At 39.5% G+C, this 12949-nt stretch overlaps 1 protein-coding gene across 1 annotated transcript; it reads left to right on the top strand.

Moving 5' to 3' along the window:
* The first annotated feature begins 11162 nt into the window (after window positions 1–11162).
* Window positions 11163–12415, top strand: LOC141795384 (DNA damage-inducible transcript 4 protein-like). Its single transcript, XM_074676229.1, has 2 exons — window positions 11163–11442; window positions 11548–12415. Exons 1-2 carry the CDS (start codon window positions 11274–11276, stop codon window positions 12045–12047), a joined length of 669 nt encoding a protein of 222 aa, XP_074532330.1. The 5' UTR covers window positions 11163–11273; the 3' UTR covers window positions 12048–12415.
* The last annotated feature ends 534 nt before the right edge of the window (window positions 12416–12949 follow it).

Genomic DNA, 12949 nt, shown 5'->3' with positions numbered 1-12949 from the left:
GCTCAGGTCACGTGACCGACAGGCACCCTACAGCTGTGCAGCCCTTGCCACTACCAATATGGCCGTGATAGCCAATGTGCGTCTTTTTCCATTATAGAAACAGACGGGTGACGTCGGAAAGACTACGTCCATGTTTTATACAGTCTATGATTTTAAGTCAGAATTCTGACATGAATATCAGAATTATTACTTTAATGAAAGAATTTTGATTTTTTTTTCCTCACAAAAAAACAGAATATAAAAAAAAATTAATTGGCCCTTTTCCTCTGCCTTGGAATTCTGACTTTTCTCAGGAAAAATCGCAATTAAAAAAATGACGTTTTCTTCAGTGGCCCTTATCCTCTTCCGTAGAATTCAGACTTTTTTTTCTCAGTAAAAATAGTAATAAAAAAAACTGTAGACCTTTTTTTGTGACCCTAATCCTGTTCCCTAGGATATCTGTGGATTATCTACCTTTAAATTTTCCTTATTACAAAGAAACTTTGAGACACACTCACCAGTTCCCAGGGTTCTGCATCTAACCAATTAAACCATATTTTTTTACTTTTAATGAAAGCACAGAATGGATTAAAAAATGGAATTGGAAAAATGTTCTCCATAGGTTTGACGTCCTAAGATTCAGGGTCTGTTTTTAAGAGGAAAACCAAAAGACAAAACGGCAGCGCCTAATGTGTCAATATCAAACAGCCCCCATCACAAACATTAGTCAACAGAAACCAAGCTTGACAACCAAAAACAGCTAAAAGACTACTTCCTTGTTTTCTGGAGTCCTCAGCCATGTCACATGACTCGATCAAATTGTCATCTTAAGAGATTTATCTCTTCAGATTTCAAGCAACTGAGGAGTGATATCTTGGGGGGTTTGCATTTTGGCAGTAGGCTACTCTTAAAGCATACATTTTAACATGGAAGAACAAAAATGTTGTAACATCAACCATGGCACAGTTCCCAACAAGTGCCCTATTAAACCAGAACTCGGAGCGAGAGCACACATAGGCCTCGTATATCAGGATCCAAGAATTGGAACACCTAAATGCAATACAGCCATATTTAATGTTATTAATAACATACCGTGTGTGTTTTTCATGCTTACACATGTGGTACATTTAGCCTGTAGTCACTGAGCTGAATCAACAAAACATGCCACACATTTATGATTCATTTATTAACTCTATAAGCCACAGCACTGGCTTCAGAGCTGGATGTGTGATCTTTTTGAAGTCTTCGAGTTACTTACAGGAAAGGATACTTGTCAAAAACAGTGTAATATGACTACAAATCTGAAAATGTAAATTTAAAGCAGTGGCTCATTCTTAGAATTGTGAACTCGATGGATTGAAAGACGTCATTAAAAATAGCTTCAGAGACCTGGATAAGTTCTCAGTTGATCTCTGCTCTGTTGTGTTAATGGCCCTCAGATAACAGGAGCATGTTTTCTGATACATAACTGGGAAGCAGAGTGATTTGCATTGCACCACTCAACATTATCTGCCTGAATCTGCCCTGCATGCCGTATCTCTCCCCTCTGCAGTCTCAGCCAGTCTCCCCGGAGCGGCACCCTGAATGACAGCCTGTAATTGAAATGCTGGATTAACTGATGCCATCTTCACTTCATCCTGAAAAGAGTGTCTTTGAGGCCTTCTTAATAAAGGCAGGCACGAGACAGGGCGTCACCTAATCTCTCGGCTGAACGCAATCAAGTTTACAGGCAAAGATAAAGACAGAGGGAGGAAGTTGTTTAGATTGAACTCAGAGCAGACACTGGTGTGTAATAAAATCAGTCTGAGAGCATGAAGCGTGTTTTAATCCAAGTAATTTGATACAAGTGGGGAGCATCTTTGCTCAACACAGCTATACACTCAAATAAGTAAAAATAATTCATGTGTAACAACGACGCTGCATAATTCAGTTTGATAGAGCTGGACTTCGCACACTTTGTCTTCTGCTAGAAAAACGTGTTACGTGATGCATCTTTACTCATTTCATCTGGCACACTACTCAAAACATATCTGAAGTTTTCAGCATTAGGGTTCTTCCTTAATCAGTTCATAAGTTCATAAGATTAATCACCACAAAAAAAAGGCTTCATCTCTACCAGCGCCTACTGTTTGTGTGTAAGAATGAAGTGACATGGGAATTTTTCTTGACACACCACATACACAGCAGGCATAGACAGTATTGTTCTAACATAAATGTGAGAACATTCCTAGGGGAGAGAGGGGGATGACATGCACCAAATCATGTCAGGAATGGAAAATGATCCCAGGACTGAAACAGTGGCGTGCACAGACTTTTTGGAAGCAGGGGCGAAAAGAGAAAAAAGGCACTCACAGCATGTTCTTGTCACTGAAGAGAGCACAGTTCAGCGTGTTTTCAAAGACACTTTAGCGCGTTTTTGCCACCCAGGAGGGTGGTTTATCATGTTTTAACCATAGATTTTATAATATCATTATGTGCAAGTCACGTCATGACAATAAAGGCTTTCTATTCCATATGGATGTAGCCTCTGTGACTCCACACGTCTGTTCCTGACACAGTGAAATGAAGCCAATCTCTGGATATGACGCTGGCTTTGAACTTCTTTTCTAACAGCTGTAAGGCGCCTGTCAGTCACATGAGCTGAGCTGTGTCTCTGATTGGACGATGAGACAGTTGTAATATCCTCTAAACCACAAAGTTGGAAAAAAAAATGACCCTGCCGGTGCAGTGTGTGCTGATAACAAAATCAACATTTCAGACCCAGCGCCTCTGAACCAGGCTGTAAATATACTTTTTAATGTCATAAAGTCTGTTTTTCTGGTTTGGTGTGTACGTGACTTCCAGTCTTTCTACAGCCAGCCTCATGCAGATTCTTGATGAACAGCAACTTTTAGCACTTCCACATAGGCCTCATTTTTCTAAACTGAGTGTTGCCCCTTGGTTTTATAACAAGCCATGGTGGCATTTTGGTAGGGGTGGGAGAAAAAAATCGAAATACAATATAGTATGATTTTTTGTTGGACAATATCAAAATCGGGAATTTTCGTCAATTTTTTTTTTTTTTAATTCAAATTCTCCTTTTCAGTCTTTGTTAATAAACTGCATTGGGCAAAAGTTACCACTTTTCCCCAGCAGAGGGTGAAATGTTTCTCTCTGACTCACGTGATGTGCACTTTATGGGAAAATTATATGCTCTGTAGATATTATCATCATCATTTAACTTTTTCCCGAGGTCTGGTGTTAAAAAAGCATACTAAAAATCGTAAAAATTGTAAATATCAAAGAATCGCAATTTAAATCCAATCTGCGTCCCAAAAATCGTAACAGAATTGAATCACGAGGATAGCATATCATCCCAGCCCTACACTTTGGCATCCGTTTTAACTTCTATGCGGGCACTGTTTTTCAACATGGGCCACAATTGCCCTTGCACCACTGGCCTGAAGCATTCGTACATGGGGTGCTTTCTCTACACATGGAGCCCCTCTATGAGTACTTTTCAAGATAGCAGCCATGCAAAGTCCAACAATGTGACGATTTTCATGATAAAATCAATGCTACGTTTTGAGGAGGCTCAGAATTTGAACTGAGAGGAAATGTTTTCACTTTTGATTGGAAGAAAGGCCAGTAATTTTTTTTTTTTTTTTACTTGAAACAGATTTAACATCAGTTGCCATTGACCCACAATGTCACACTGTAGGGAAGCTAATGTTTTCATATAAGCTAGAAAGGCACTCAGAGAGCAAAGACCTCCGCCAAGCATATTGTGATTGTCACGCAACACTTTAGTCCTACTTTAATGTTATACTCCCTTTCAGCAGACTGTCTGCTACAATTTGTTACCTGACAATGTTGAAAATTATGATGACCCAGTACATTTTTCATATTCCAGATCTTAGTACCCAGAATATTGCCAGGATCTGATCGTACTTTCACATCCGTCAGAAATTATGGTGACCTTGTCTTGTATTGTTTTGCAAAGCAATCCAACCATTTATCCTGGAGTTATATACACATATGGTGAAAACAGCCCTATCTCACAATGATAAAGAATTCCTTAAAAAACTCCTGGATTCAGACGGTGATCCGGATCACCTCCAAAATTAAATCACTTCTTCCTTATCCCAATTTTAAGATTTCCTGAAAATTTCATTCAGATCTGTTTGTTACTTTTTGAGTTATGTTGTCCACAGACACACACAAAAAAACTCTCCCTAACCCCCTTGGCAGAGGTTATTAGAGTACAGTGATACCACTATGGTTAGAGTATCAAGGTAAATTTTCAGATGGATAGCAGTTATGTAATGTTCTCTGATATATTTCACAGCATTCTTCCAGATTTTGCTACTCGATTGTATTCTTTTGAGTAATACATCTTAGTACACAGCACTAGAGTAATTCGCCAACAGCTTCCCTCACTGGGTGACATGGCTGGAGAATGGCAGCTGTGTGACAATGGTGAGTTGTGTTAAATCATCTCCTTAAACGTGCTAAAAAAAATGTGCAAAAAGTAACGATGAATAAGAAATGCTCCTTTTTGTTATACACTGATATGAACGGGAGGTGACAGGATTCATCCTATTTTTATGATTTCTACAGTCATACCACAAGAACCGAGCCAAAGCTGTAACAGAGCTGTGACGCTGCTGCTATGAGCCCGCTTCATTCTCAGTGACAGTAATCAGACTAAGAGCAGTGAGTCAAATAAAATGGACCAAAACGGCAGTGTGATTAACATTGCGCATCCTTTAAGACACTTATTAGGGAGAAAGCTTGAGGCTGTTGCACAGGATTTATGCAGGGGCTCGGTCATGAACTCACAGACAGATGTGGTGTGACAGTCACAGAGAAGGAGGGCGCAACATGGCAGGTCAACAATGTTCATCTCATTTGTTGGAGCCAGTTAAAGAGAAAAAAGGCTGAGTAATCCTAGAGTCACAGAGCCATAAGGGGTTTCAGGTAATCTTCTTATAAAGCGGGGGAAATTCTCCCCCTGTCAGTCATGTGAGTGTGGTTTCCCCCATGTCTGAGGCTTTGTGTGGCAGAGAGGGAGTCTGATTGTGATGGCTGGAAGTGCTGCAGGGCGGAGACATGTAAAGATTGGATGATGCTTATTAACAAAGCTTTTTGGCTGCTGTTGTCAGCAGGAGCTTTGCATGCCAAGACGTAAAATAATGCTCAGTTGACAAGTCAATGGAGAGGCAGACAGTAGCTTCTCAGAAGATAGAGTAATAACTTGCTTTCCTTTTGTAAACAAAGGGTTACAGAATTGTTCCTGCATCAGTTGTACGTGAGACTGTGAGCCATGTAACTTAAATTCTGACACAAGTTTAAACAATAAAACCAAAGTTTTGATTTATATATGTGAAGAAGTGATGTGGGGTTTGGATTTTATTCTGTTTTCATGTTATTGATCCTTTGGGTGCAATTTGTTGACATACCAGGCCTGCTATTTCCTCCTGTCCTTGTTAATGCCGCACTGAGCTAACATGCTTCTACTGCTTAACTCTGAGCAAAATCAGTGAACAAGTTTATTCAACTAAATGTCCAATACCCTACCTTAAGATAGTAATATTTTTTTTTAGCATATTAAGATCAGTAAGACTTGGGTTTCTCGAGGACTAGATGATTCAAAGAACAGTCAAAACAAGCCTTCAAGTCCTCTTTAATTCAAAACTGAACACAAAAAGCAAACCATTGGCACATTGCTAAATAATGCACATGTTCTAAAATGAGAGATAGGCTCACTCAGGGACCAGTCACGGTAAGAGAACTTATAAATAATAATCAAGATCCTTTTCTGTGTGATGTCATGTGGTCACAGCTCATCATGGGTGTGCCAACCGCGCTAAAGCAGCCTGTGTGCCTAATAGCATTAAAGCAATATTAACAATAAGGCTTGTACAGAGGCACAGCAATATGGACTGGATAGTACTTCTGGACACCCTTTTGGTGTTTTATTGTTTTTCCACCAAGTAAAACAAATAAAATGTATTCTCTATAAAGATTTTTTAGCTGATTGTAAAAAAAAAACTTTCACTCTTTCTCTGATGCCTCTTTCAGTCCTGTGGTAAAAAGAAATTATCAAAGACATGGCTGAATATTTTATATTTTTATGCTGAAACTGTAGCACTACAAATTAAGGAAATCTTATAAAGTGTTTTTGTCTTATTTTAAGAAAAATTGTCTTGTTTTGCTTGATATGAGCCACATTCAACTGGACGGTCTGGCAAATGTGGCAGATTTTCTGGACTTGTAACAAACAATTCAGACCTTATTTTTGTCGTTTAATAACTTGTAACAAAACATTTTTCTGGACTGGTCAGGCAAATGTGGCTCATATTAAGTCTAAAAAGACATTTTCTACTAAAAATAAGACAAAAAACTTGATAAGATTTCAGTTTTTTCCAGTGAGTGCATGTATTGGGTCTGAATGGTCTGAAGTTGACCATAAGGAGTAAATTAGCAAATAACACTGGACTTAAAATCGGATTTATTGCCAATTAGTTTTATATTACAGAGAATTGTTCTTTTTCTGTTGGTGCAGAGAGTTAAGAAAAATAATTTTCTTATCATTTTTCTTTGATATAAGAAAATGGTATGGAAAATGTATGTAATGCCAGCACTGAGCTGAAATGAAAAAAACTATTTAAGTTATTCAGAGAATTGTTGAGATACCAGAGCATGCATATTGATACCAGGGCTGTGACAGGTAACATTGAAAAAGTACATCTAGTCACTTTTTGTGAGCTACCTGGTAATAATGAATTACTTTACAAAGTTTTTCATTGTTATGTTACCGTTAATTTTATGTTTCTATGTAACAATTAATCATCTCATTGCTCTGCATCACCCTAAAAGTTACCATGAACTTTCATTTCGTCCAAAGTAGTCACTAAAATCAGAATATAAAAAACTCCTCACTGTCCTTTTAATGTGCTGTGTTTTCCTACTTGAAGCTCCTGTTAGGATATTTTGATTTGCATTGATTTTGGCGCCCCCTGCGGACAAAACAAAACATGCTTCCCTTGTCTTGAACAGGAGGGTGTAAAGCAATTTAACACAAAATCTCAGTCTGCTTTTCTTTAAACAGACAAACGTGTTGCTCATAAAGAATCTTTGGCATGGGTGAGGTAATACAATTTTGTTTTGGCAGCGTTGTTTTCATCACTTCTTGTGACTCCTGCCCTGCCACAGCAGTGTCAGACATGAGTAATATCTTTCTTTAATGGTACATCTTCTCCCTGATGGCTTTGTTTGCCACAGAAGGTCAAGACAAACATCATATCAGTAAGTTTTATATTCTGCTTTAAACTCCTAACAGTAACTTTAAAGAAACTCAGACTTCATTACTGATTCAAGGTCAGCCAAAATGAAGAAAGTGCCCTTAACTCCAGCTGATATTTGAAATATGAGCTGTTTAAAGCAGGTGTGGGAGTCTCAATGCTTTGATAAAGAAGAATGTGTATTACAAAAACTTGCCGAACATCACAGTTTCTCCTGAACTCCCCTGAGAGAGCAGGTCTGTTTCTGCTTCCTCCAGCAATAAATCAAACCCTAAATGGACCGCCGTCCCAGCTCCAACTTCAGGAGACGCAGGAACACGAAGCCAAACTGCACTCAGAGCTAACAGCTTTTTGGGTAAACACAGAGCTCAGATGTCAGAGGAATGAGAGGCTGCATGCTGGGATATTTTTACCAATGAGATGGGGCGATACTTTATATCTTTTATTGTTTAAACCATGCAGGAGCAGCTGACACCGAAGCACTTTCCACATCATGATTAGTGATGAAAAATTTACAGAGGGATTCAAACAGTGGATATTCTCAACAAAACATTTGTCTCGATGTGATGGACCTTGCTCACAACAGCATGTTGTTGCTATGGCTACAGCCTGGCAAACACAATCCAGAGACCCTTTTACTCTTCCCTGAATTAATTAACAACACTAGCATATTGAAGGAGTCTTGAAGACAGAGAGTTGAATCTGAGCCAACTCAGGTGTAAATATACGGCCCTCTCCATTTAAGTGCCTCATAATAGCTGCTGTCACTGAAACAAATTGTTCCTCTGGAAAAAAATAATCAAAGGTTTTTCTAACGTTTTTCACACTAATGCTAAACAGATTAAAGCAAATTATTCCAGAAAATAAAAACCACCTCCCTAACAATCCATTTGGTTGTAGATCCATTATACATGAATTACATAGCCTGAGGCTGGCCAGCCTATAACAGCTCTCTCAGGTCTGCTTGAATTGTAAAACACCGCCTCTGTCACGCTTTGTTTCCTCTGATCCTTCCTAGCTTTCCTTTTTTTCAACGCAGTGGTATGAATACTGTTAAACCCCAAGCAGTGACAATTTAAAAGATTATGCTTCAGTTGAATGATAGATGCATCATAGATACAGAGCGTGCAGAAACAACTAAAGACTAATAATAAAGCAGTAATATACAGATGGTGAATGCATGTGAACAGATTGTCTGTGCATACAATCACTCAAAACAATAGATGCATTCAGGCATGAGCGTATCATAAAGACATGCACAAACAACACTAGTTGAAGATTCATTGTTGTATGTAATTTGTACATGGGCGCCATCGTGTGTATGTTGAGAGTATTACAACTGCTTGTGGAACATGCAACTTTAGAATAGAGGGGGCTTTTTAAAGTTAATGCTTTGTCTTTTCACTAAATGTGTCTTTTTGTTGTTCAGAACAACAAACTTACCACACTTTCATAAAGGAGTGAAAACTTGTTGACGGTGAGTCTATATAATGTGTCCTACCACAGCTATGCTGATGACACTCAGATCTAAGTGTCAATGACGGCAGGTGAACATGGGCCTGTAGATTCACTCTGTCGCTGCGTTGAACAGATCAGTGTGTGGATGCAGAACAATTTCCTCCAGCTGAACTCAGACAAAACGGAAACTATTGTCTGTGGTCCACAGAAACAAAGAGAAAGGGTTATCAGTCACCTTCAGACTCTCTCTCTAAATGTGAGTAACTAGGTTAGAAATCTAGGGGTGATATTGGACTCAGACCTGAACTTTAACAGCCACATCAAATCAATAACATCAGCTGCTTTTAACCATCTCAAAAACATTGCCAGGATTAAAGGAAAAGTGTCTAAACCTGACTTAGAGAGACTGATCCACGCATTTGTCTCCTTCAGGTTAGATTACTGTAACGGCCTGCTCACTGGACTCTTAAAACGAGCTGTAAGACAGCTGCAGCACATCCAGAACGCTGCTGCTCGGGTCCTGACCAGAACCAGGAAATACAACCATATAAGTCCAGCGCTCAGGTCTCTGCACTTGCTTCCTGTGGCTCAGAGAATAGACTTTAAAACAGCTCTGCTTCTTTACAAGTCCCTTCATGATCTAGCACCCAAGGACATGCTAGAACCATATGAACCTTCACCTTAGTGAGAGGTCTCCTGCTGGTGCCCAGAGTCAGGACTAAACACGGTGAGGCTTCATTCCAGTTTTATGCCCCCAAAATCTGGAACAGTCTTCCTGAAGATGTGAGACAGGCCTCAACTCTGACAATGTTCAAAGCCCAGCTGAAAACAGTTCTGTTTAGCATTGCATATCACAACTGAAAGTATTTTATCTGCACTCTCCTCTTTTAATTTAATTAATCATTTTCAATGTTTTATGATGTGATTTTATGCAATGATTTTATTTTGCCTACTGTGATTTATTTTATGTTAGCTGTAAAGCACTTTGAATTGCCTTGTGTATGAATTGTGCTCTACAAATAAACTTGCCTTGCCTTGCCTATGAAGAGTAGATGCGAAAGGGGATTAGGGCCACTGAAAAACAAAAATTAAAAAAAGGAGTTTTTATCACTATTTTTTTCTGAGAAAAAAGTTATCTGAGTTTAAAGCCAGAATTCTGACTTTTTTTTCTGATGAGTTCTCAGATTAGGGTCACAGGTCTGACTTTTAATCTCAGAATAATGACTTTTTTTTCTCAGGAAGAATAGTAAGTAAATAAATAAATGAATAAAAATAGCAATTTTTCATCCACAGTTAGAGCCTTTTTTTATTTTTATTTTTTTTTACCTGTAAAGGCTTTTTTCGCCATCAGAAATTTTGAAATAAAGTTTACTCATAGGAGAGCTGCTAGTCTTTACAGGACAGCATTTTTAGCTCTTCCTGAAAAACTACATTTAAACAACACTATTTACTTGCATTCATAGAGGCCTTTGTACTATCCCACTTCAATGCATTTCATCAAACTCAAAACAAACACTACACACATTTAAAAAAAAAATGCTGTTAAAAGTGAAAATACTTCACGCATGTGAGGACAAACAAACACGAATTGATAAGTGATGATAACTTCGATCCTAAGCTAAAAAGGGTAAAACTTTTGGTGAGTGTGGGGGATGGTAAGTGAATGTAAGGGCTACGTGTTATAAAGCAGGAGCCTGGGAGCTCATCAACAGGACTTTTTCACTCGTTTTAACAGTTGTAAATCACATTGCAAATAATTTTCTTGAACAAATAGGGGACAAATGACGCCTACTCTGACGCTTTTGCTGTAAGCTAATGCACACATACAAAAGTATTAACCCCTTGCTAAGCTGTTAACACATATGGCCTAAATACCCAAAGAGGCAATGGGAAATCACTATACAACTCTTAGCCGTACTATTCATTTATGTTAGAAAATAAGGCACAAATTAGTTAACAGGCTTTGTTTGGATTACTTTACAAAAAATGTGCTGAAACCATCTCTCGTCGTTTCCCATCACCCCCCGAGAAAACACGGCTCCTACGTGCGATACGTGTCGGTGGGATCCACAGGAATGAATCTTTTCAGAAATTTCATCATGTCTTTCTTCTCCAAAAAATCCAAGGGGGTGTGTCGCTTTATTATTTGCCTGGATCTTACAGACGGGCTTTGATTGGTTGGAATGAAATGTGGTTAAATTTAATGTCAAACGGTTGAATTACTGTAGAAAGAGTCACCATAAAACTAAATAAACAAGTCCTGTTGGGGGTCGATCGCCTGCAGGGTCTGTAAAGGGGGCTTGGTCTTTACTTCATCAAAGGGACCGAAAATGTTACCAGGCAGGGTAGAGAGCTCGGAACGTACACTGGATTCTCATTGGTTGAAATATAGAGGGGGCGTGGTTTTGTAGCTTGGGGTATTTATTGCTTTGTTCCATTGTTGCAGACTGTGTTTCCAGCTGGTCTGGCACAGGAGAGGGGGCCCAGTGTCCGAGGACACCATTGCACTTTTTTTTTTTTACAGTCGGGTCTTTTTGTTTGTTCGTACAGATGTCTTTTTCTTGTAACCAGTCTTTAGATGGCAGCTTCCCACCATCTCCAGTGGAGGGTCGGGGTTCAAAACGGCTGTCCTGGGGCAGTCTGCTGCAGAGGCTGACTGAGCTGAAAGGGATCAATCAGAGGGTCACAGAGGATCCTCAGTGCAGCAGGAGTGAAACTGGTGAGTACTGCAGGCAGGCTATTGTCTGGGGAGGCTCTACTGTCTCTTTGTTTGATTCATGATTTTTCTTTTCTTTAATACTAAAACCTGTTTCATTTGTGTTAGGTTCTGTAGCAGACATGTCCCTGTCAGAATCAGACAGCAGCTTCTTCTGTTACCCTCTGGAGGAGACTTTGGCTGCAGAGGTTGTAGCAACTATCGCCCAGAGCCTCTCAGATGCATCACACATCCTGGGCTGCTCCAAACTCATCCTCCCTGACTGTCTCCTGCACTACGTCCGTCAAGAGCTGCTCCATTTGGCTGTCAGCGAGCCCTGCGGCCTCAGGGGGGCATTCATTGACCTGTGTGTGGACAGAGGGGACCAGGGCCCACTCTGCACTGTGGACCAAATAGCAGTGGACTCCACCCTGGTCCCGACCTTTCATGTGACCCTGGTGCTGAGGCCAGAGTCCAATGGGCTGTGGCTAAAGGTGCAAAAGCTCTTTCAGGGGAGCAAGTCACCTACAGCGAGGCACCAAGACAGCCTGAGGCTGAGCACAAGCTTCAGGGCTATCAAGAGAAAACTGTACAGTTCAGGAGAGCTGCTGATAGAGGAGTGCTGCTGACCAGGCGCTCTGTGTCTGATAAACTGGGCTGAAATCATGTGAGCAAAGAAAGGAGGCTGCTGGGTTAGGCATTGTCTTGTATCTCACAGCTCCAACAGACTGTGAATGGCACTGACGAGATGGTCCTGAAATAAAATGTTACTCTCTTTGTTGGTTAATGTTGTGTAATCCAAGGCTGAAGAAACTAAGTAATGTGTCTGGGCAGCTGCTCACCTGGTTGCAGGTGACTCATCAGTGAAGACTCATGTTTAAAGTGGGTCACTTAACTTCTTATGAATGTAAAACCCCACCCATGAGGGAAGGGCTTATGTATTTGATAGTCAAATATCATCTGAAACTGTAGTGTTTTGTACCTGCAACAACATAAAAACATGATTAAATAAATTATTTTTTATGCATTTGTGTGTGACTTCTTCAAAATGAAACAATGACTTGGCATTAAAGACAAACTGTGTATGGTGTGAAGCCAAATTTCTGAACTAATTGTAGGATAGACATGAAAGCTCAAATATTTATCTTCCAAGATGACTGAAATAACTTCAACTGTCTCTCAACCTTTTTTTTATCATAGCAATATTTGTCAGGTAGTACAATGGCAGACTATAAATGTTACTATTAGTGTAGCATATTAGCAAACAAATCATGCTAAGTATGTGGTGGTCTAGTGCAGAATATTCCTAGAATTCTTAAGAATTGAGGCTTGTTGTGATAAGCCTTTATCCTGTTTTGAAACCAACTTCAATAAATCTTTAAGTTTATTAATTCAAACAAGATAATCCAGATAAAGATATGTGATTCCTGTTTATCTATTTTTAACATATTCACAGCTGAACCACAGCTGAGGGTTAAGTCATAAGAGGAAGTGGTCCAGTGAATGCTGACAAATGGTAATTTTTAGTTAT

Source organism: Halichoeres trimaculatus, unplaced genomic scaffold (assembly GCF_033239565.1).
Source record: "Halichoeres trimaculatus isolate MK-OKI-2021-1 unplaced genomic scaffold, fHalTri1.1 fHalTri1_scaffold_8, whole genome shotgun sequence".
Taxonomy (NCBI): domain Eukaryota; kingdom Metazoa; phylum Chordata; class Actinopteri; order Labriformes; family Labridae; genus Halichoeres; species Halichoeres trimaculatus.
This window is presented reverse-complemented; position numbering and strand designations above follow the sequence as displayed.